At 36.8% G+C, this 26160-nt stretch overlaps 1 protein-coding gene across 1 annotated transcript in view; it reads right to left on the reverse strand.

Annotated features, from left to right (window-relative positions):
- Positions 1-8388: 8388 nt before the first annotated feature.
- LOC5565898 (zinc finger protein 235) overlaps positions 8389-26160 on the reverse strand; it is a 40300-nt gene continuing 22528 nt past the window's right edge. Inside the window, exons 2-5 of the mRNA XM_021848121.1 lie at positions 16504-16786; positions 15970-16436; positions 10428-10593; positions 8389-9241 (exon numbers count right to left, since the gene is read on the reverse strand). Of these exons, the coding sequence (XP_021703813.1) occupies positions 8973-9241; positions 10428-10593; positions 15970-16436; positions 16504-16786 (1185 nt within the window). The 3' untranslated portion in view covers positions 8389-8972. The remainder of the gene's footprint in view (positions 9242-10427; positions 10594-15969; positions 16437-16503; positions 16787-26160) is intronic.

The raw sequence follows: 26160 nt of genomic DNA on the forward strand, positions 1-26160 counted from the left end.
AAATATGATCTATTTTGTGATTTAAACTCATATATCACTTAAAAATATGATCATACTAGACTATTTAAAGCGAAATAAAAATAAAATAAAAAATTAATTTTGGACTTAAAAAAAACGATGTTAGAAAAACTTTTTTTTCTCTAAAATATGCCCAATTTGCGACTTTTAGTAAATTTAATAACGAAACTTTTTGCTTAAGGATGGTTAAAATCTGAAGTGGCCGTTTGTTTAAAATCGACTTTAAAGTATTGAATCATTTTTTTTTTTTCAGTGCAGTAAATGTTTTTTATTTTTTCAATAAAACGTCAGGAAATTTCACGACAGTCCCCCATACAACACTTTTTTGTAGGTCTTACCGTTTTTGAGTTATACGGGTTTATAAAAAAAAGTAAAAAAAAAACTTTGACCCTTTTAAAATGTTAGTCTAGATCGATTTTGAAAAAAAAAAAACAAAATATGCAAAGTATCTTAGTTTCACATACTTTTGACATCCAGAAAGTTTCATTGAATTTTGAAGGGGTGCTGCCAATCGCGTGTCGAGTTGGCGTGAAATCCGTCATTAGTAGCATATTGATACACTTCCAGTTCCCCCTGAAAAATACACCAACCCCGTTTCGAAACGGTGGGAAAGTAATAAACCTCGTTTTATTCATGTAAAGACTGCGTAGCCGTTAAATCCAAACACTTGGTACGTACTTAAATTATTTTACCAGTCACTGCAAAACGTTTCGCCGAGAACTCAAGAGCTGAAAATTTGGTAATTTTAAATACGGAACCTCCATTACTTATTTTACCAAGTTATCGGCAAACCAACTGTGATCTCGATGGACGTTACCGAGATCTCCGCTGTTGGATTCTCGGCAATCCGTTTACCATTATCGATTTTCGAATTTAAGTTTGCATGTCTTAAACTGATAGAAAAACTAGAAGAGCTCAGTTCATAACTTATGGAAATGTTGAAATGAAAGCTAACCTACGAAGCGGCATTTCAATATTGCATGGATTGATTCGCAAACAAACACTTCTTCTTCTTCTTCTTCTTCTTCTTGGCTTTACATCCTCACTGGGACAGAGCCTGCTTCTCAGCTTATAGTGTTCTCAGTTATTAACTGAGAGCTTTCTTTGCTAAAGTTGCCATTTTCGCATTCGTATATCGTGTGGCAGGTACGATTATACTATTTGCCCAGGGAAGTCAAGGAAATTCCCATTACGAAAAGATCTTGCACCGACCGGGAATCGAACCCAGACACCTCCAGCATGGCTTTGCTTTGTAGCCGCGGACTCTTACCCCTCGGCTAAGGAAGGCCCCCTAAAATATTTAAGGGAAAGAACAACATCTCGAAGGTAGCCTTGAAATAAGAAGTATCTTTTATTTTGATGCGTTAATGATTGTTACATACAGTATGTTTCGCTAAATTCCATTTTATTTTGTTTTTACCAAAAAATTTAAGCATCTTTTTCCCATTGAACGAAACAATATCCTACAATTATAATTTTACCTGGTTGGACCCCGTGGAATTCTGCGGTACTTGTTTTTAATGGTGTTTGATGGAATCGTTCGAAATATGCAATACCTTTGATTTAAGGTGAAACATTTCAGAACCTAATAGGTTAACTATAAAGTTTTTTTTTTCTTATAAGCAGGTGAAATCAACTCACCTGTAAAAAATCTGAACTGCTACGGCAAATGAAATGTAATATATTGTTAACAAAATGTTAATGAAATCTTAAATTTGTTTTACCAAATAAGGATGATAGTGTTGTCCAATAACACAGAACACCTAGATATAAGAAATGAATGTAATGTTTAGAATGATAATAAAAAAAAACTCAGAACCTAAAGATAGCCGTAACAATAACCGTCTTGTGCCCCTGCTCACGTTTTTAAAGGCACTAAACTGGAAAAATAGCAGACAAACGTTCCTGATCTTCTTAATTTAAGCTTTCTGCTAGTATACAAATCTAAAATAAAATGTGTACTATTGTTAGATGCTTCCTTCGTGAGATTAGTGCCTTTGAAGTTTTAGTGCAATCATGGAAGTTTGATTCAAAACTGTTTCACCTTAAGTAAACGAAACAACGCTTAAATGTCTTTTAGTCTAAGGACTCACATCATCAATGGGGCATAACTTGAAAACGGGCACAGATGTTTTTTAAAAAAAATCCCAATGTAGTTTGTCGTAGAAATCGACTGGGAGAACCCATAACATGAAGACATTTTGTTTCTAATAATAACGGGCTGGGAAGCACTGCGTTAGGAACTCAATAGCCAAAAGATGGAAGAATGAATCGTTGATCCCTCAGTTCTGCTTGCTGCGTGCCATTCAGCTATTAGAGCCCTCACAATTTCGTTATTAATGAAAATCGGTGTGAATCGGTTTCGTTCCGAACGGGAAAGTCATCTCCCGAAGAAAGGTGCGATGAATTTCACGCTTAATTTTCCAATCACGACGCGCGTTCGACTCCTCCGTAGGTATGTACTGATCTTGTTTGATATCGATATGATTCATCATGATCCATTGCCAGCGAAGTGGTTTGACGAGATCGCTTCCCAAAGGCCAAGTGAGATTCCAGGATGATCTCTGCAGTTGAAGAAGTCGGCCGTGACCTCGGTCGTTTGATGGATTATGACAACGCACTTTTCGTTTGTCGTCGTGGGGGTGAATCCAAATCGGTAGCAATTTAGTTCACGCTGTGCACGAGATGACGTTCCCGTGGCCTATTCCTCATCGAAGCCAGTGTTGCACCGTCACGTAACCATTCAATAGTGGAAATTCCTCCATTTTTACTTCAAGGAATTAAGGGCAAAAGTTTATATTAATAATTTCTATTCTAGTATGCTATTTTCAGTCCAAGTATCATACACATCGTTTGAAACTTGTGAAATTGATAACTATTTGTTGTTTTAAGACGTGAAAATTATAGTTTTCGGTCGAACTTTCGTCTCATGGAATTTATATATTGGCAATCACTTTATTTATTTATTGATATCTTTTTAACTATTAAAGTTTTTCAGGAAAGATTTACTATACCACTATGGTTGAACTTTTGATCCACCCTACTCTGTTGAGATTGCTGTTGGTAGAAGTACTATTCAGAAGAATATTAAAACTTACAGCCAATTGCGGTCATTCTTTGTTTCATGGTAACAATTCCAAATACAAAGCAATATAATTTTTAAGGGATCGATTATTGATAAAAATAACTTTCAGCTTTAGAGAAATATCTATAAGTGAAAAGTTGCAGATTTGTTTCTTGTACAAAAAAAAACACTATGTACATACGAATATCAAAACGCCAATGTTGGCAACAAAAAAACTCTCAGTTAAAACTATACAAGTGCACTTAGAACACCAAACTGAAAAGCAGGCCCTATCCCAGTGGGGACCTGATACCATTAAGAATAAGAAGAAGAACCTTTTCACAAAAGAAAGCAACGGAAATAATAAAACACTTATAAATCACCATCATTTTGCTCCTATCATAAAATGCTCATAAATTCCATCATCCATTGATCTGCCATCCTCAGCCGCTACCATTGCAGCCCCAGTCTTGTATCAGAAGAATTGCGATCACCCTTTCTTTCGACACGGGATCCCGTTCGCGGTGACACAATGGTCTAAGAAACTGACCGCTGCCTGTCACAATCCGTCCAGGCGCAGGCCAAGGCAGAGGCGGCTCCGATGATGAATTGCACTTATCATTGTGGATCATGTTCTAGCACTTGTAAACGCGCTGTCCAACTCCTCCATCGTCACGGGAAGGTTCTCCGTATCAATAACTTCCTTTCTTCCATTCAAACATACCGTTCCGGCAGTCCAGAAGGGGGCGGGCCAAGGGAGATGTGCATTACAAATGATGCTTTATTATTACGACCCGTTTATTATTATGTCGTGATTGTTCGGCGTGAAACTAGGACGACATCAGAGGACCACTGCATTCCATTCCGTCGGTCGTTTTTTTTTTCAGCACTGAAGAGGAAGCACTGACAGATATTTCTCAAGAGTTGGAAAATCAGGGTCTATGAGTAAACCAAAATATATATGCAACATTATTTTCTTTTGGTCTAAATATAACTATTCCATGTGATTTTAGGCAAAAGTTCTCGATTTAAGCTCTTCAATATATCTTCAATTGCCTATTTTTCAAAACATCTGAAAAATCACAAGGGCTTTAAGTAACTTGCTGAAGCTATTCACAGAATTGCTGAAGATTCTTTAAGAATTTTAGATATATCTTCGAACAGTTCACTTAAGTAAACCCCAGGCATTTGTAAGTTATATAAAAATACAATTTTTAAAACAATTTTCATTTATACAAAAAAGTTTCAAAAGTCATTAAAAACTTTTATCATATGCGTGTTATGAGTCAAGGTTCAAGCCAAAATCAAAATCATTTTGATTTCCGAGCTACGAAAAAATACACAAAATTGCAAAGCGCACCCCGTCTAAAGGCGGAGTTGGGTATTAGAGAGTTAAACTGATTTCAGATACCTGAAAACTGCTGTAAACTTCTTTGAAGAAGCCAAATCAGCATATCTGTAGAAATTGCTTGAAAAATTTAATGGTAAATTTCTTATGAAATCCCTGCTTTGTGTTAAAATCTAAAACAAGCTTTGTGATTAATCGCATTTGCTCGTTGTATTCGATAAATTTTAATAATAGATTTTCTGGAGAAAAATGGAAAAATGATTTTTTAAAGGACTTTATGGAGTCATTGAATGTAAAATCTCATGCGAGTTATCAGGAATAATTTCTTGAGCTGTAGGATAACCAATGTATTTTGGACCCCCTGGTCCATTTTCCTACAAATTTCCCAGTTTAAATCAGAACCAAAATTTTCAAATGTAAACAAAAACTTTTTTTCAAATTTCTGGACTGAAAGCATAGAATGTCTTCGATTTTTCATTGTCAATCAATTGATAAGACTATGGGCAAGCATAATATACAACCAGTGGCATGGATTTTGTTGCCAATCGATGTCCAAAATAATGAGAAATTCACAATTACATTATTTTCGACGTTTTTTGGATTCTACATGATTGTTTGAGCATTTTTATCTCGAAGAGGAATTTTTCTTTACCCTTGACTTGGTTACGCTGTGAAACTAATTAATTGGGACAAAAAAAACTAAAATCACTTCCTTAGGAGGTCCAAAATACGACCATTACCCTATAACTATCTTGAAATGATTAGTATATCTTGTACATCTTATAACAATTCATAATGCATTTCCAAAAGTTTTGTTAATATTCCATAGCTGAAATATTGAAAGTGGTGGTATGTCATTTGGCATAAAGTCGTTTGGAATAAAGTCGTTTGGCATAATGGTCATTTGGCATAAAGTCGCTTGGCATAATGGTCGTTTGGCATAATAGTCGTTTGGCATAATGAGTCTGAAACCAAGAATTTTTCAATTCTTCGTTTTTACGTTTCTATTGAATCTTTCTGGTGACATCAGGCTTGTTTTGAAGTCAATTGATACAAAATGACACCATTTTCAACAATCATTCAGCTCTTTAATAAATTTAAGCATATTATGAAAGTTATTGCCAATAGTATTTTATTACTTATCCAGAAATAACCCTTCTTTCAAATATTATTTCTTCTTTTTTTGTTTCACCAATGGAACATTTTTTCGCACTGAAGATTTTTATATATTTAGCACAAATTTACCCTTCTCTTAATTTTTCTTTTTGTTATGTCTACCTATCTTAAACTTTATTCATTATTATACCTTATAGCTCTGGCATCTTTTACTGGTTCGTACCTACGAGATTTCTGTGTTATAAATACTGGACGTCATAAGATGAGAGGAGAGACTTCCCGAACTGTGGACAGATTAACATATTATTTTAATTTTTATTTACAGGATGTAAAGATTTTTTTTCTCAATATTATGTAACCATAATTATAGGTATGAAAACTGTTGATTTAAAATTTCAATAAATGTCTCCTTCTTCTATACATAGGCTGTTCTTTGAAGCTTTAATTTTAAAGTATTTTTTTGTTTCCAACTAACAAAAGGGCGGCAATCGTTAAGATTGATCTGCTCAAATTATCAGTGCAAAGATAAATCGATTACTGCAGTTACTTCGGTGGATTGTGCTACTTTCCCCCGAATGTCGTTTCCCCGAACGCCAGTTCCACGAACATCATGTTTCCCCGACTAGCCCACTTCCCCGAAAAGTTTTTAGCGCTCATAATTGTTGTAACTTCATACATTTCAGGGTGATGAACGAACTGACCGTCTAATATGCTCCTTTCTTTATTTAATTGGCGATTCTTTCGAGTTTTACCGTCCTCAGCATTTTTGTCAACATGTGTTTAGCCGAGAATGACAGAATAACGATAAACAGTCAAAATAAGGAAGTATTGTTTTGACTGTTTATCGTTATTTCTCGTCACCACTTTTCGGGGAAACAGGTCATTCGGGGAAAAGTAGCACAATCACTTCGATGATTTTGAACGCACTTTTTATGTCTTTTCGTTTTATTATGCCGCAGTAATTATTTGCGTCCATTCTTCTATTGGTTTAATTATAAATTTTGCCTTCTTTTGAAAATAAGCTGTTCTTTTTATTTATACTGGTTTAAATTATATTATTTAGTAAATCTGAATGTTAACCATTTTTATATTTTGCTGTTTTATCAATTCTTGTCAGATGTGTTGTTAGAATGATAATTACTTTAGAAGCTGCCAATATTCAACATATACTTTTTAGGGGCAAACGCGTGATTTCCTTTCGAGATATGCTGGAAAAAATATTATTTCAATCACAAATGTTCCCTTCTCTCGATAATAGATGTTTTTGATATACACTTACAAAATTAGAATTCATATTGAACCGTTGAAAAGTTTTGCCACAAATATTTTCTTTCAAAGATGTGTTGTTCATTTGAACTATGCTGAAGGCTATTTTTGCATTAAGTCGTATTGATAGATCTTTGGTTTAGAGCTTTTGATATTTTGCAAAAAAAAAAAATCCATTCTTTTATCGAGTAATTTTAATGGAGTGTTACGTCCAAACTGGGACAGAGCTTGATCTGCAGCGAAATATTCTATGAGCGTTCCCTTGATCAATAACTGCGAACTTTCTTTGCCAATTTACTGTTCTCAAATATGTATATCGCAACAAGCACAAAAATACTCAATGTTCTGAGATGAAGAGACCCGTCACGAGTTTTATTTAGTAATGCTCTCTAATGTCACAACAATATTTTAAATTCTTACTGTGGAAAATCTCTAAACGAACACAACGCTTGTTTAGAACCTACCAACATTTTATGCTATGGGCTCGGTTGTGTAAGTTCTCGGTGAAAGCTAGAAAAATGCCGATATTTATTTAAGTCAATCATGATGATAAACGGCCGTTATGCCAAATGACCATTATGCCAAACGGACATTATGCCAAACAACTATTATGCAAAATGACTTTATGCCAAACGGCTTTATGCCAAAAGACTTTATGCCATACGGGGTTCAATCATCGAAAGTAATCTTTAGTGAAATTCGAGCTACTCCCAGGAAAGATTTCTAGAAACAAACATTCGAATGATTATCTACGAAGTTTCTTGAAAAATCTAAAGAAAAATATATAGTAGAAAATAAACAGGTATCTCAGAAGGTATGGCTTGTAAATTTGTGTTACCCCTATTGCATTTCTTGACGAATGCTTCGAAGAATTCCTGAAATGAATATATTTCATCCAAAATTGTTACATTTGCGGGAAACACAGTTATATTTTCTTCTTACAAAAACGGTTGCGTTTCAAACAGATCGGACCAGTCACTTTCATTATCACTGTCATCATTCTTATCTGATGCAGTCTTTATATTATGTCTATTACCATTTAATCTAAAATTCCGAACTGCAATGCAATATTCTGATGAATTCAACTATGAAATCTGGCATTTGAGGAAATCAGACATATCCACTTTTAAGTTGCACAATCGAAAAAAAAACTTTGCTTCGGTGATGTCAAATTTTTAAATCATTTGATTCAGATGCATCGAATAATTACGAATTGAACTTGTTAACGCTCTTGTACTGTTTTTCAATTACTTCAAACTAGAATGAGAACATGATGAAAATTTGTTGAAAAAGTTATTGTTGTAATTGTTATTGTAATAATTAATCACGATAACCGGAATGAATATTTTTATCAGGTCAAGGAAGTGCAATTTGACTGGTTTATAAGTCATACATTATAAAAACCTAAGAAGTTTTGGTTCAGTCTACTTACCTTATATAAGAACAATAGCAAATTTTCCGACGACGAACATCTTTGCACTAGTAAACTTACCATTTCTCATCAGTTTCTCAGTCTCATTGTCGCAATCTCTGTGCTAATGGAAATTTCTCAAAATAGATAGTACTCGAGCAATAGTTTCAATTATTTCGACAGTTACTGTACACTTTTATTTGTATATTTTCAATAAAATCTCTTCTCAGATACTGATACAAGTAGTCGGGAAATGGGGGGAGTGGGGGATAAATCACACATTCTTAGGGTATTAATTTATGACATCATAGAATCGACTTATTTACAATACAGCGGATCATCCTTTCGACCTTGACTCTTCTTGATAGCCTAAACTGGAAAAATCGAATCGACGAAACGATCGCCTTTTCCCCTAGCATCTAACGAAACGAAAAAACAGTTCCGAATAAACGAACATTAAATACATCTAGCTCCTGGCTGTCACACATTAGAAAATTAATGTACAATGTAGTTAAATAAACACATAGGGACGTGAGAAAAAAAACTTTTAAACACTCAGTGCGGTTCTTTAGATTTGCTCTTACTTAGTAGACGGTTTGCTATTAGTTGGCGCAAGGAGCTGCCCAAGTTCCCCGCGCTTCCTCGTGGTGCTAAAGTGACCGGAAACCCGATCCGGAAGCGTTGGATTTCCCGTGGGGAACCGGCAGCTGGACGGAACGACCATTGATGAAGGGCTCGAAGGCGAAATCTCAGCCCACTCCGGACAGCATCTGCTTGGTGTAGTTGGAGAACAGCAGATGTTTGGAGAAGTTCAGTCGCTCCTCGGTGGCTTTGTCAAAGGTCAGCGGTGGACTGGACTCTTCGCCTTCGCTGTGACTGTGCTGACCGGCGCTGCTCGTGGCTCTCGACGACGGTTGACCGTCTTGGGCGCCTTCTTCGTGTGTTTTCATGTGCGCTTTCAGGTTGCAGGCGAGGGCGAACGATTTGTTGCACACTTCGCAGACGTGCGGTTTGTCACCTGTTTAGGGGGATGGAGAGAAGAAATCATGGGTTGTAGTGGTGATATATGTAATTAAGGTGGGATTCTTGTTCGATGATGATATTCATTAGTGAGAAGCATCTCTCCGGATTCATAGATAGTGATGGAAAATTAATAAGTAATAAGCACACACAGCCCAAAATTTGATAAAAACTGGTAAAATAACACCAAATTGACACATCAGAGACTTGTTCTCACGCAAGCGACGAACTCGATCGCCGATGATCAATCACAGCCGAAAGCCCCGAAACAGTTTTCCCATGTCACGATCGTCAGAATCCATTTCAGACTCTGCTCATCCCACAGCCGGATTTATTCCGACTTCCTCAATTAACGAAGGCATAAAATATTGAAAACACTTGTCATATTCTTATGGGTCTGTAAAAATATTTTCGTTCACTATCGGACCCGATGGATCTCCCTCTCTCTGTGCCGTGTCGTCTTTCACTTCCAACTTCAAACGGCAACTGGTAAGTTCCAGAAAGGCCGATCAAAAGGATACGATAACAACTCCAAACCACTTGACTTTGACGAGGACTCACTTTCTCTGTCTCTTTCTTTCTCTCCTTCAACGAGACCCTTCTCTTTCCCTCCCTTCATCCTTCGCATTGTTCGGACGTTGCATATGCCTTTTCTCCCTTCCCGATAAAAATTGGTTTATTGGTTTTGTATTTCCCATCGAGCTACTCTGCTCGATCCTCTTCCTACACCTATAAATTATTACGTATCGAAAGCCAAATGTTCCTTCGCACGCAACCGAATGCTTCCCTGCAGGCAGGGCAAGGCTTTCAATGCCGACGACCGTTGCAACATGTGCAAGCTCGTCCTCGTCATCGATCGTTGGAACAAAGGGACCTCCTGACGCGACCAAACACGAAATCTTCTTGATCTGGTCTTCCTCATAGTAGGGTAGAAGCACCATTTTTTCCATACGAAACTATGTATAATCCCCCTTGGATACAATTGGTGATAGGACCAAAACCGGTGCTTCCACCCTAGTAAAAATATAATTGGAAGGATACCTTTTCCAAGCTAGCAACAGGTGATTCCTTCCGAACCCCTTGAAAAAATAACTATCGCAATCGAGGGGAGATGATCCTTCCTGAATATCGAACAGAGAACCAAAAAAAAAGCGCGCGAAATTCCGTTGGCTTCCACTACTTACCGGTATGCAGGAAGAGGTGATTTTTCAGGTTCGTCTGTTTGGAGAAGCCTCGCGAGCAGATGTGACACTTGAACGGCCAGGAACCGTTGTGGACGTACATGTGCGACTTGAGATCACCGGGCGTCGGGAAGGACTTGGAGCAGAGGCTGCACTTGTGCGGTTTGTCCTGGATTTTTGGAAGTAAAGCAGAGAAAATGGGAATTGATTAGAAATTGTAGTTTCTATGAGAGGAAACTATCACAAAAAAGCAGAAACACATTCACGCGTAAATATTTGCACACAAAAAAGAGTTTTAAATTAATTTCAGTTGAATTTCAATTGAAATTTAATTGTATTTCAATTGAATTTCATGTGAATTTTGATTGTATATCATTTGAATATTGATTGAATTTTAATTGAATTTCAATTGAATATTATTTGAATTTCAATTGAATTTTAATTGCATTTCAATTGAATTTCAGTTCGATTACAATTGAAATCCAAATTAATTTAAAATGATTTTTGATTGAATTCCAATTGAATATCAATTGAATTTGCATTTAATTTGATTTTAATTTAAATTGAATTTTAATTCCAATTGAATTAATTTAATTTGAAGTTCAATCAAACTTCAATTGAATTTCAAGAGAATTTAAATTGAATTTCATTTGAATTTCAACTGAATCTTCATTGAATTTCAATTGAATATAAATTCATTTAATAATTCATTTAGTCGGTATTCAATTAAAAAAAAATTAAATTCGGTTAAATGTTATTCAATTGAAATTCAATTTAATTTAAATTGATTTTAAATTGAATTTAAATTGATTTTCAATTGAACTTAAATTGAATTTAAATTGAATTAATTTCAACCGAATTGTCAATTCAATTTCAATTGAATTTCAATAGATTTTCAATATAATTTCATTTGAATTTCCGATACATTTCAATTAACTCGATATGCTCTATAACTTGATGAATTTTTTGATCCCTTCAAATTTCCATACATAAGTCGATATTTCTATAACTCGATATCTCCACTAGTCGATGCCTCATGGGAGGTAAATTTCCCTCCATAACTCGAAATCTCGAAAACTTATTCAAACAGACTCAAGTCATAAAAGTGAACCAACTTACTTTATCGATCCTACGCGTTTGGCAGACGAACTTCTACGCGTTCCGCTCTAAATCAACTCGATTTTTCACTTTTAAAACGTTCAATTTCAAAATTTACAAAACGACGAAAGTAAGATTTTCAACTTTCGCAACCTAACCACTACTTTCGCCGCTCCGCTGTATGGAGAGACAAAGTGACTTAAGCACGAATCAAAACAAAACACTACTTGAGCCGATTTTACACTGGTACAAAAACGTCGAAAGTAACTAGATGAAACGGCTTATAATTTTGTTATTTAGTTTTGTGGGAAATAATAGAAACTACCTAGTTTTTTGAACGCGAGCTGATTGCATGCAAAATTTCAGCGATGTACACGGCGAAAAAATGCTAAAAAGAGGATTCATTTCAAAACACTTTTAGAAGACAGGTTATGATTCTTCTTAATTAATTTTCTCTAAACCGTATGAAAGTTACTTCCGCCGATTTGAAAAAGTTATCGAGAAATCTATTTTTAAATCTATCTTATTTGGGAAAACGTGGTCTAATTCTTGTTTTGAGGTGTATAAATACTTGCAAGATGTAATAAAAGTTGAATAACACGAAAATAAAAAAAAATATTGTCAGTAAAAATAACGTGATTTTTCGAGCACTTCAAAAAAAAGTTTTCAATCAAAAGTTTTTAATATACAATCAACAAAATAATATTGATTTTTGCAGAAGTGATAATACATGTATTGGAAGAACAGAAATTTGTTTCTTCGATTTTGTGACGTTTTTTGTTTTGATATATTCTATAACGTGATAATTCTATAAGTCAATGGTCCCTTGAACATCGAGTTATGGAGAACCGACTGTAATTTCAGAAAAAATTAGATTGAATTTTAATCGAATTTCAATTGAATTCATTTCAATCGAATTTCAATTTAAATTCAACTGAATTTCAATTGAACTTCAATTGAATTTCACTTAAATTTCAAAAGATTTTCAATAGAATTTCAATTGAATTTTATTTGAATTTCCGTTACATTTCAATTAAAGTTAAATTTATTTTTGATAGAATTTCAATTAAATTTCAATTGGATTTCAATAGATTTTCATTAGAATTTCAACTGAATATCTATGCAATTTCAATTGAATTTCAATTGCATTTAAATTGAATTTCAATTGCATTTAAATTGAATTTCAATGGAATTTCAATTAAATTTCAATGGAATATAAATTGAATGTCAATTAAATTGAATTGAAGAATTTCAATTAAATTTCAGTTTCAATTTTAACTGAATTTCAATTGAAATTTCATTTAATTTCATTTTATTTCATTTGAATTCCATTCGAATTACAATATCAATTTAATTTCAATTGAATTTCACTTGAAATCAAAGTCTAAGTTCAAATTCTGAATTCAAAGTCTGAACTTGAAGTATGAATTCAATGTTTGAATTCAAAGTCTGAATTCAAAGTCTGAACTTGAAGTATGAACTCAAAGTCTGAATTCAATGTCTGAATTCAAAGTCTCAATTCAAAGTCTCAATTCAAAGTCTGAATACAAAGTCTGAATTCAAAGTCTGAATTCAAAGTCTGAATTCAAAGTCTGAATTCAAAGTCTGAATTCAAAGTCTGAATTCAAAGTCTGAATTCAAAGTCTAAATTCAAGATCTGAATTCAAAATCTGAATTCAAAGTCTAAATTCAAAGTCTGAATTCAATGTCTCAATTCAAAGTCTGAACTCAAAGTCTGAACTCAAAGTCAGAACTCAAAGTTTGAACTCAAAGTCTGAATTCAAAGTCTGAATTCAAAGTCTGAATTCAAAGTCTGAAATCGAAGTTTAAGTTCAAATTCTGAATTCTGATTTTGAATTCAGACTTTGAACTTAGACTTTGAATCCTGACTTTGAATTCTGTCTTTGAATTCAGACTTTGAATTTAGACTTTTAATCCAGACCTCGAATGCAGACTTTAAATTCACACTTTGAATTCAGACTTTGAGTTTTGTCTTTGAATTCAGACTTTGAATCCAGACTTTAAATTCACACTTTTAATTCAGACATTGAGTTTAGACTTTGAGTTTAGACTTTGAGTTCGAACTTTGAGTTCAGACTTTTAACTCTTTATTTTAATTCAGACTTTTAAATCAGACTTTCAATTCAGACTTTGATTTCAACAAAATTTCTAACCGAACAACTCAAACACAAACCCCCGAAAATCGCGACATTGCATTGAGATTTGGATTGCAGATTTGAATTATAGATTTGTTATTGCAGATTTGAATTATGGATTAGGACTGCAGATGTGGATTGCAAAATTGGATTGCTGATTTGGATTATAGATTTCAATAGCAGATTTGGATTGTGCATTTGGATTGCAGAGTCGGATTTTGAAATTTGAATAACAGATCTGGATTGTGGATTTGGATTGTTGATTATAATTGCAGATTTGGGTTGCAAATGTGGATTGCAGATTTGGATTGTGGATTAAGATTGTAGATTTTGATTGCAGATAAGGTTTGCAAATGTAGATTGCAGATTTAGATTTTAATTGTGGATTTCAATTGTAGATTTAGATTGCAGATTTGGATTGTGGATTAGGATTTCAGATTTGGATTGTAGATGTGGATTGTAGATTTTTTGATTGCAGATTACGATTGTGGATTTGCATTGCACATTTGGATTGTGTATCTCGTTTGCAAATTTGGATTAATGATAAGGAATGCTTATTTACATTGTAGGGTTTTTTATTGCAGATTTTGATTATGGATTAAAATTGTAGATTTGGATTGTGGATTAGGATTGAAAATTAGGATTGTGGATTGGATTGCTGATTGGAATTGAAGATTTGGATTATGGATTATGATTGTACATTTCGATTGCAGATGTGGGTTGCAAATGTGGATTGCATATTTGGATTGAAGATTTTTTATTTAATCTTCAATAAAAAAAATTTACAATCCAAATCTGCTATCCACAGTTATAATCCACATCTGCAATCAAAATTTACATATCGAAATTGCAGATTTAGATTGCAGATTCGGATTGCAAATATGGATTACAGATTTGGATTGTAGATTTCAATTACAGATTTTTTATTGCAGATTTAGATTGTGGATCATGATTGTAGAATTGGATTGCAAATTTGGATTAAAGATTAGGAATACTGATTTTCATTGTAGATTTTATTATTGCAGATTTTGATTGTGGATTGATATTGTAGATTTTGATTGCAGAATTGGATTGCGGATAGGGAATGAATACTAATATAGTGGATTTAAATTGCTGATTTGGATTGTAGATATGGATTATGGATTATGATTGTAGTTTTCGATTGCAGATGTGGATTGCAAATGTTGATTGCAGTTTTGGATTATGGTAAACAAGTATAATACGTCCCCCCCCCCCCCTAAGGAAAATCTGCTCTATCGCAGTGGCAAATGCATTACTTCCATAGTTTTTGGTGTCAAAGTGTTATTTACTTGATTGATCATGCTTTGCACTCAACTTTCTCTTGCCAGGTAGCTTCTAAAAAGAGTACAAGACGTTTTCTGTAAACGGTCCAAATCTAGCCGTTTCAAAACAAACCGGGCAATATGCCCCTCCCGTAGAAAACGTTCCGCAGCATTGTAGAAATGTTTCCAAGGAGAATTCCATCACTTGCTAATCTTAAAAAGGTCCATTAGCATAAATTTCAATTGTAGATTTTTTGCCGATATTTTTGTAGGCTTAATTTGTGAAGTTGGATTGTGGAGTTTGTCAGTGAATTTGATTTGAAGTTTTACATTGAGAAATTTAGTTTTTTGATATGATTTCTTTTCGTGGATTGAATTTATCAAATAGAATAATTGATTTGCTTCAACAATAGAATTCGTGGATGTAATAAGTGGATAAGATTTTGCGATGTTGTTTGTGGGTTTTGTATGGATTGAGATTGATTATTTCTACCATAATCGTTGAGAAAACGCAATGATTGAATTTGAAGCCTAAGCAATGCCATAACCTCGCATAACTTTCCAAAATTGCCTATCTCTCCTTGTTTACTTTAATCAATTACTGAGTCAAATTAATCTCTTCTGATGCATTTTTTGCATGAAATGCTAGCCAATGGCATTGTGTTTCGATCTATGGACCAATGCATGAGTTCATTATTTGACGTTTGAGCGGTGCCGTCTTATTTACGTAACCTTGGCAACTAGTGAATTCGGCACCGCTCAAACGTCAAGTGAACTCGTGCATTGGTTCATAGTGAAACTGTTATAATCATAAGAGAGCGAGAGAGGAGAGAATCTTTCATTGTTACATAAGCCCTTTAGTCAATAAATACCCACCTGATTGTCACAAATCTTGACTGGTTTTCAAATCACTGATTTAAATGTAGTGACTCTACCGTGGTTGCAATACAAAAATTTCATTCACACACACATCCCCGAAAAATCGCGACATTGATTAATGACACCCACCTTAATGTGCGTCATCCGATGGTAGTACAGATTGGAGCTGGCGGTGAATCGCTTGCCGCACACCTGGCACTGGTGCGGCTTCTCGCCGCTGTGGATCCTCACGTGCGTGTTCAGCGAGCTGGACGTGCTGAATCCCTTCCCGCAGACACCACACACGTGTGGCTTCTCGCCGGTGTGCGTTCGCATGTGCCTCTTGAGCAGACTAGGACGGTCGAAGGCCTTGCCGCACACTTCGCACGGCAGCATGGCCCGTTCCCCTCGGGAGGGACGCGCTTTCGGGGAACTTCGTGGCACGGACGGGATAGCGGAGCAGGTGTCCAGGTCACCGCCGCTGGTGCTCGCTCCGGACGAGATGGAAATCGAACTGTCGCCCGAAACGGACTTTCGTTCGTCTTCGGTGCCGGACGGGGGTGAGATCGGAAGCATTACCCGGGACAGCAGGGACGTGGACAGGTCAAGGGGGGAGTCTGTAAGAATAGAAGAGAGAAGAGATTAGTTCAGTTATTACGTTCTGGATCGACCACGGAGACCCACCTTCTAGTATCGAATCCATGGTCTGCCGGTACAGCTGACTCCGCATCCGGATGAAGAACAGCTCTTCCGGGCCTTCGGGCAGGTAGTACACCACCAGTTCCTGGTGGGAGGGGATCGGTTTGACGATCTCGTAGATCGGTTCACCTTTCACCTTGGCGCAGACGACGTTCACCTGGGGCCCGTAGGTTTCCGACACCCGCAGGAACCGAATCCAGTTGCAGTGGCGAACGCGTCTCCCGTTGGCGGTGGTGATCTCGTCGTACAGTCCGAAGCGGTGGCGAATCTGAAAACGGGACGGGAAAGAGAGACAAAAGGAGACAAATCTGATTAGGAACGAGCGGTTTTTTTTCTCGGTTTGGTTCGAGGTGCAGCCCGAGTGGAAAACATGCAACCTAATGGGAGCTCATAAATTGAAATGTACTTTTTTTTTGCTATCCGAGCATGTCATCCGCTTGGACACCACGCTAAGGAAACAGACGTCGGATGCGAAATTTATAGACCGAGAGTAGGCATGCTGGAACGAGGAAAAAGCTTGGATCGATTCATGTATGGAGAGGGCGGTTCTTGCTTTGAGATTTTCAATGCCTTTGTCCAACTATCGATCTATGCTGCGATAACGATATTTTTTTTTCAAACAACAATGTGTATTTGTTCACAGATTTTCAGGAAATTTGAGTTTTTTAATCAACAGTGACCGGCGAAAAATGAGATTAATAGAGCCGTATGTAAGAAAATCCCTATTCATGAGTCTTGTACATATCAGAACCATTTTATATACACATGCTCAGCTTCTGGATCTTTCTGGACAATTTCGCACATCTATTCCAATATATCGTTACTTTCAATTCCCCACTGACGGAATAATAATATATCTTCGATTTGAGGTATAACAAAAAAAAAAAAATTCTAGGGTAAGCGTTCCCTTAGTTGTGGGTTTTCCTATAGTTGTGGTAGAGCCGTTTTCACTGATTTTATTGCATTAGCCCCAGAACCGACACTGCCAATCGACGTATTTGCTTGTTGATGCACGGAACAGTTGAAAAGAGCGTTCAAATAACTTCAAAACTGAGGAAATATCACTGAAATTTCTAAAACTGTTCTTGCTTGTACCAATAGTTGCGGTAAAGTGATCCTATAGTGGAGGATCCCATAAGAAAACAACGGATACCGCAACTATAGGAACACAAATTAAAAATATACTGCAACTAGCAATAAAGGAACCGTGTGGATAATGACACATGGTGTAGGTAAAATCATGGTCTGGGGCTGTGTCTCGTGATTTGGAGTGAGTAAACTGGCCTAAATTAATATAATCATGACAGCAGATGACTTTATTTCTAATCAGTGTAGATGTTGGAGTTTAATTACTGAAAATGGGTTTCGAGGACAACTACTCCTTTCTGAGAGACAATATATCAAAGCTCTCGGCTAAGAAAATGTTCGCTTTCTTCCGATCCTGTCACATAAAACTCTTGGAATGGCCACCCCAGAGCCCTGACTTGAACCCTATCGAGGATCTCGATAACATAGGGGAAAAATTGACGTAACTAACAACAAAAAACGTATTATTTGACAGAAAATGAAGACCTAGAACTAACTGGATCCCCGATACCTGGAAAACCTGATAGTAAGCATACTAAAACGACTGCAGACAATCATCAAGGCGCAAGGGGGTAACCATGATAAGTCATGACTTTTTTTTTTAAACATTTTAAAATTTATCACGGAAGGATCTATTTTTTTGCCGACAACTGTACAACAATGTATTACTTCTGCTCATCAAAATCCATTTTTAATGTATTCAATTCACTTCAATTACCCCATTTATATGTTATTTCATTCAAAGTCAACTACAAATCTTAATTCTGCCTTTCAAAATCGTTGCTCACATTCCTCATTCCTCACTCCTCATTCCTCACTTGTCACTTTACATTCCTCATTCCTGACTCCTTATTCCTCACAACTCATTCTTCACTCTTCATACCTCACTCCTATTTCCCCATTCCTCATTCTGCATTCTTCACTCCTAATTCCTTTCTCCTCATTACTCGTTCTCCATTCCTCATTCCTCACTCCTGACCATGGGCGCAGCCAGAGGCAGAGGAGGTCCGTTGTCCTCCCCCCTCTGCCTGATAAAGAAAATTGACTGACTTGCTACATAGGTGCATACATTTTTAAATTTTTAAGAGATGATCTTCAGAATTCATGTTTACGTAAAATTGCGTCATGATACATTTTTTTTTAATTACTGCTGGAACTCAATTGATATCAGACTTTTGCTGAAGATTTTACCAAACATCATTCGAACGTTTTATCGACAGTCCGCAATGTATTTTGCCAGTTAGTAATGAAATCCAGGAATTCTTCGAAGAACTTGCCACGGTATCCGATAATAGATAACTCGCATTATTTGTTTTTTCATTGCCTCTAAGTAATAAAACAAAGATCATTTAGAATATGTCACACTGGTTTTCTAGCAATTAATTCTGTGGAATCCCTACAATATTTGTTCTAAGAATTCCTTAAAATATTTATATAATAGATGACAGAAACCAAATTTAAGACTTGCTTCGAATTATGTAATTATAATTTATCCATAAATATCTCCAAGATCCCTACCAAAAATTAAACTGCAAAATCCAAAGAATATTTCTCGAGAAATTACTTTCTGGATTCCATGAAATTCAGATTGTGATATTCTTAGAAAAAATCTGGGATAAATCCTTTTTTAGTCCTTTTTGGTTGGATTTTCTGAGGAATCTGGGAAAATAGATTTTTCAAGTTTTCATATAATGCATTTTTGGGGTTTTATTTTCATAGTTTCAATTTTTTAGAGACGAATGCCTATGCCTGAGGAAAGCATAGCTGAGAAAAAAATTTAATATATCTATAAATGTCTTCCAGATCAGTACCAAAAATTAATCTATAGAATCTTAAGGAAATTTTTCAAGATATTACTTCCTGGATTTCATAAATATCTTTAAAATATATGCTGAGGATAAAACCTGACTAAACTTCGGAAGAATTTGAAGAATGAATTCCTAATAAAAATTTTGGATTATTCAGGATTTTTTGTGCAAAATCATGTAAGAATCTATAGATAAAATTCTGAAGAAAATATATATATATATAAATTATGCACAATGAAATATTAAAAAGAGCTTATGAGAAAGCAACTTTTAGGAGTATAAAGGAATCCGCAGAGTAGCTCTTATATCATTTTTTGAAGAAATTTTGGTTATTCTTCAATATAGTTGCTTGTGCTATTTCTGGAAGAAATCTAGAAAAAAAAGTCTGAAAATTTATCAAAAGAATTTTACAGTTTTTAAAATGAAACTCCTGATACAAATTTTGAAGAAATCCTATGATGTTTTTCACCAAAAATCAATTAAGAAACTCTTCCACATAAATCGATAGCAGAATTCTTGATACAATTGAAAAACATGTATGACAGAGTCCTTCCTAAAAATACTTGGAGAATGTCGAAAGAAACATTCTAACGACATCCCAATAGAAAAAGATGTATATAACTGAAATAATTTTGAATTCATTTTTGAAATTAACATTGACAGTATCCTTGAAAGAATTCCCAGACGAATTATGAGTTTTATTCCTGAAGAAATTCAAGAGGAAATTCGAAGAAATCTGTTGAGAAATTGAATGTACTATTTGTTTAAGTTGTAGAAAAAAAATCGGAGGAACCCAAAAAATATACTTGAGAAATGTTTGGAGTAGTTTACAAATGAATTTTTGCAATAAATGTTTGCATAAATATCATAAACTTGTATTTTCTTTTTATTCGATTGACAACATTACCAGAGGAAAAATTAAAATCAAATCTCTAACACATCTCTACAGGAATCAAATTTTTTTTGGCAAATTTCTGACGTATTGCTTCGAAAAACTAACTTGCGGGTGTCTGCATTAATCCAGAAGTTAGTTTTGGATTAAATGTTCCTGGAATCCATCTTCGGAATTTTTTTAGCTATTATAAACATGTTACTTGGAAAGCAAATTAGACTCATTCGCTGCCCATAAATGCATATCAGTCCCATGTTTGCTGAATTTCCTATTCACATGGGACAATTATGCGTATATGGGCAGTACGTGTTTTTGACTAAACTTTTCTAACTGTGAATAAACAAAGGGATTATTTTAATAGTTTAACTTTTCATGCGAAAAGAGTTCAGAGTTTGTATTTTTCGCGTAAAATTTGTAAATTAACTTTCAAGGTAACTTGCCCCTCCCTGATGGAAATCCTGGCTACGCACATGCTCCTGACTCCTCATTCCTAATTGTTTTCGCCTCATTCATCACTCATTATTTTTCAATCCTTCATTTTTCAGTCCTGACTCGACATTCCTCACTCCTCATGCCTATTTACTGATTCCTCATTCCGTACTCCTCACTTACTCATTCTTTACATCTCATACCTCATTCCTCTTTACTTTACCCGCTCGGAGAATCGATTAACCCTCTCGAGGCAATAGATTTATCCTTTCATAAGTATTGATTTACCTTCTCGGGGTAATTGCTTTACCCTCTCGGGGTAATTGTTTTACCCTTTCGGGAGAATTGATTTACCCTCTCAGGAGAATTGATTAATTCTTTCGAGGGGAATTGATTTACCCGCTCGGGGGAATTACTTCACCCTCTAAGGGATGGTACACAAATTATGTCACGCTAAATTTCAACTTTTTCGACCCCCTCCTCCCCCCCCCTTTGTCACACTTTTTGTATGAGTCCTCCAAAAATTCTGTAAGGCTTGTCACACTTGGCTCGACCCCCTCCCCCCCTTGGAGCGTGACATCATTTGTGCATGACCCCTAAGGGGAACTGAATTACCCTTTCGTGGAAATTGATTTACCCTTTCAGGGGAATTGATTTACCTTCTTGAGGGAATTTATTGGCCCTCTCTGGAGAATTGATTTACCCTCTCAGAGGAATTGCTTTACCCTCTCGGGGTAATTGTTTACCCTTTCGGGGGAATTTATTTACCCTCTCGTGGGAATTGTTTTCCCCTCCTGGGAGAATTACTTTAACCTCTCAGGGCAATTGATATACCCTCTCGAGATAATTGATTTACCCTCTCGGGGGAATGGATTTACCCTCTTGGGGGAATTGTCATCTTACAACACAATTGAAATTCTTATAAAATATGTGACTTTGTGTTGAAATCAAATTTTTTCTAGAATATTAGGTTACATAATAATGTCGAGGTTTCAAATGAACTAATCGTCGAAATCCACTCTAAGCATGGATATCGGAAGGTAGATGTGAACGATTTTTTGTGTAAAAAAAAACGTTTACCAAGTAACCACTAGCCCACTTATTCGGCGTTTTGGACTTATGAGGCTAATACATGGCAAGTTAGTTGTATAATAGCTGTAATAGCAGCAAGTGGGCTGGACTCAAACTGACCCAAAGACGATATAGTTTTGCATGGAAATTACTATGAAGAAATATTAAAGTATGTTACAAACACGTTAGTACTGCAATGCTAGAACAATCTTTTCATTTTATAGTAAAAACTCATTCTTTCAACTTTATTCTTCATTGATGATGAGAGTAAATCAATCCGACCGATGGTTGCTATAAGAGATATTCATTAATTTATTAGCTAAGCTTGAGTTATTAAGCTCCATGTAGATTTATAGCACCGAAAGCATCTGCAAAAATCTAAAAAGTAGACCAAAAAGTTTATTTTTCAGAAATTTCCTTTGTTACGGTGTAATGCTAAGTTTGTACTACGAGATTATAAGTTTGAACTTACATTACTCTACTAGCCTGGTCGTTCCCACACGTCACAAGTGTTCCGAAGGTAAACCAATTCTTCAACAACTTCAAACACTACCTCTGCATCAACACCACCACCAGCCTACCTGCAACCATGTAGTTTATTTTGGTAGAATTAATGGTCTATCTTCGCTATCTCACTCTCCTCAGGAGCACGAAGGCCTACTCCACTGTCCGATATTGCTCGCAAAGCCAATGAGCATGTGCAACCGTCTTATGATAGTGCCGTTTCTCTACACGCTAGATCTTCTAATGGCATCCTCGAACTTGATAATTTGAAAGTGCTTCACTTCGTCTTACGTCACAAATGAGGTTGAAACCTCATCTGCAATCCGAATACTTGATTTTGAACCATCCAGCGTAGCACGTATAAGCCTTATTAGTTTCACCGGAAAACCATGTTTAGACATCATCTGGTACAGATCATTTCTTTTCACTGAATCGTACGCCGCATTGAAATCAATAAACAGTATTAAGTCTACAAATTTTACTCCCGGAATTTGTCTAAGATCAATTGCAAGGTAAACATATGGTTCATTGTCGTGCGGCTCTCACGAAAACCAACTTGGTTTTTGCCGAAGAAAAAGTCCTCGAGCGTTCTCAGTCTGTTAAACAGGGCGTGCGACAGTGCTTTGTACGCCGAATGCCTCCGCAATTGACACACTCCAGTCTCAAAAACTGTACGGTTTACAAAAATACTTAGAAAAGATTTGAAATCAGAGCTAAAATCTATTTGATTTATTTCAAATGGTAAAGTGCCTAGAGTAATACCTTTTCCGCACGAAACAGTAAAGAGTACTCAATGTATCGAAGAGAGAGAAAGCGCGTCGATCGGCAAAACACGCGACACGGATAAATAGCCACATTGAATTCAAATTTCTCCGGCTGATCTCCGCGAGCACTAGTATTCACAATTGTAACATGCAAATAAAAAAGAACACACGCAAAAGGACACAAAGAGGTATGTTAATGACTGCCAGCACCAGAGCCAGAGAATCCCAATTGACGACCACATAGTCACATAGTAAGATCATCATCATCATCGTCGTCAACTCTGTCGAAGTGTTGACAACGTTCATGTCAATCCAGCGGAACAAGTGCTCGATGAATCACTGTCTGTCTCCGTTGGACGGTTTGCGACGGTCTCTCCCCTCTGTAAGAGACAGTTTTTACGCTCCGTTGAATGGCACTTGTTCGACTATGTTTAGGGGAACTGGGTGTAGAATGCGTCGTCGGGGTAAAATGCGCCTTCGAAATACCTCCAAGATGATTGGAATTTTAGACAAATTTGATAATTTCATGTTTAGACGCCTCTCACGGACTGAGCTCAACTTAGTGTTCTTATGAGCAATTACACAGTTGTAAACTGAGAGCTTTCTGGCGAAATAATCATTTTTGCATGTGGATTTCGTGTGACAGGTCCGAAGATACTCTATGCCCTGGGAAGACGGAATAAGTTCTTTTACGAGAAGGTCCTCAGTCGGCGGGAACCCACGATCCTCAACTTGATCTTTCTAAATGGCTGCGCGTTCACCGCTACGGCTATCTGGACTCGAATTCAGATAAATTTCTTAGATATCTTTGCCTTAGATAATATTGCCTCAACCCAATAGCTGTTGTGAGTAATTTCGAGCTTATTTATGCGACTGCCCTGTAAACCCAATCAGAATAACGTTTTCTACACAATTCACAGTTAGAATTACGTTTATCCTTAGGAAACGCATACTACCCCGTCTTCCCACCCTTCAGTTGATTATAACGCGGTGCGCAAAGACATACTTCACCGTGTGGGGGGTGTGAGTGAGGTTGAGCATACCTATCCTCTCCGGAAGCGTGACTTATGAAAACGACCGTCGTTCGCCGAAGCGTGAAACCATCACCACCGGCTCTGCGCCGCAACATGGTGTAGTAATTTGTTAGGAAACAGTGTAAAGCACGTCTGCTCAATTGAGGTAGGGGAACTTTACTGGTTTGATGGACGGGGAGGGCGGTAACAACTAACAAGTGAAGTGGCGCTTTGCGGTGAACAATATTGTTGCGAGCGATAAGTGGGTGTGAAAGTTTGGAAATGGTTCGGTGAATCCGAGGGGAGATGGTTGTTGTGTTAAATTGTGTTTAATGGGATAATTAATCAGTGGTTATGATTAGCTAGAGTACCCTAATGCGTTTAGGACTCCGATTATGTTTTTCATAAAGAACTAATCGAAATAAGCTTTCAACAGAGCTGTTAACTTGGAAAGTTTCTTGCACGAAAGCAAATATTGAGATTCTTCAATTCCTAACCATATCTTACATAATTCATCCATTACAGCCGTCTTGAGTATCGAACATCAGACTCGACAGAAGTCGAAACAGTTCCTGCGCTAAGATATCCGATTGACGCAAAAGTGGAAAAAGAAGCTCGGGATTCTCAAATCGAATCCATCAATGAAAAGCACCCTCAACCAAAACCATAAATTATGACCACACCTCACATGAACCCAAAAACTTCACCAGATCTCAATTTGAACTCCATCCAACCCAAAAAAAAAACAAGTCGAAACCATCGAAGATTGATGGTACTCCCGTCTGCGGCAGGTCATCGTTTCAAATTGATCATCATTACCGTAGTGGTTTGTGGCCGGCAACTCCGCATTTCTCCACCGACTGACCGACGGATGAATTCAAAAGCGCATAAGGAACCCCGAGTTCTGAATTCCCCCGCCGAATTGTTTCGCTTTCTTATTCTGGTCCGGAGAGGTAATAAATCAACCATCGTGTCCAGCTCCTTTGTATTCGGATTTTATCGGCGAGGTCATCCACACACTCGTAGATTGGACCGTCAAATTCCAACTAATCAGCACCTTGGAATCCGGCAAACCAGCAGCTAGCTGCAGCATCAGTAAAGAGATAAATCAATAAAACCCTATAATTGCTTCGTTATTTCCGAATCGCGCTGATCGGTGACTGATCGAAAGAATCGTCCATCGCTCCATCGCCACGCACCAAGTACGGTATGGTTCATAGATTCTACAGTTCCTAGAACCCTCAACCATCAAGCCGGGTCAACGCACCAAAAAACGTCGTATTAAGCCCGCTAATGAGTTTGGAGCTGGAGGTTCTTTTTTCGGAACCGTGTGGAATTAAGCCCCCTTCGGTCCAAACGGGTACGGAGAGCTTTACGCTGACTCATATTCGGTAACGAACAATATTGGTGGTTGGCTTCTTGAGCGTCCAGCTTCATTGTGCTGCGCGCGAAGATTAGTTTTAAAGATCTATCCATTGGACCGGACGGCGTGGCCGAAGTGATGGCGGAGGAAAAAAAACTGGTCTTTCTGGGTCAGGTTTTTTTTCCTCCGCCCCAATCTGGCTCCGGTAAAGATTTGAATGGATGTGTCAATCAAAAAACGCGGTCGTAAATCACATGCCCAGTTTTGGGCACCCGGGAAGAAGTTTTGGGATTCTGGATCAATCCCAGGGCTAATTTGACTTTCAAATTTTGTGGGAATCGATTAGTTCGATTCGGAGTCGTCGGATCGAATGGCAAACAACGGATCGATTCGGGTAACGAGAGCGAGAACAACATTGTGCAAATGGAAGTTCGAGTCAGAAGCAGAAGGTCGTGATCGGAAGCCCGGATTGCGATCCTGATTTATGCAAATGGGCACACGAATGGTACCTTCTTCTCTGCGCTGAATTAAGTTGTACTCAGCCAAGCGAGAATGGGAACTTCACGATTCGTTTTCGACTCTTTCTCGAGCCCCTCCGTTTTCAGAACCGTTGCATAATTAAGTAATTGTTTAATTATGGCTTTTAGAAGTCAATTTACGGAATTGGCTTAAATAATTAAATCGGTGATATTCGATCGAAACGTGCCCACCT

This window comes from Aedes aegypti, chromosome 2 (assembly GCF_002204515.2).
Source record: "Aedes aegypti strain LVP_AGWG chromosome 2, AaegL5.0 Primary Assembly, whole genome shotgun sequence".
Taxonomy (NCBI): domain Eukaryota; kingdom Metazoa; phylum Arthropoda; class Insecta; order Diptera; family Culicidae; genus Aedes; species Aedes aegypti.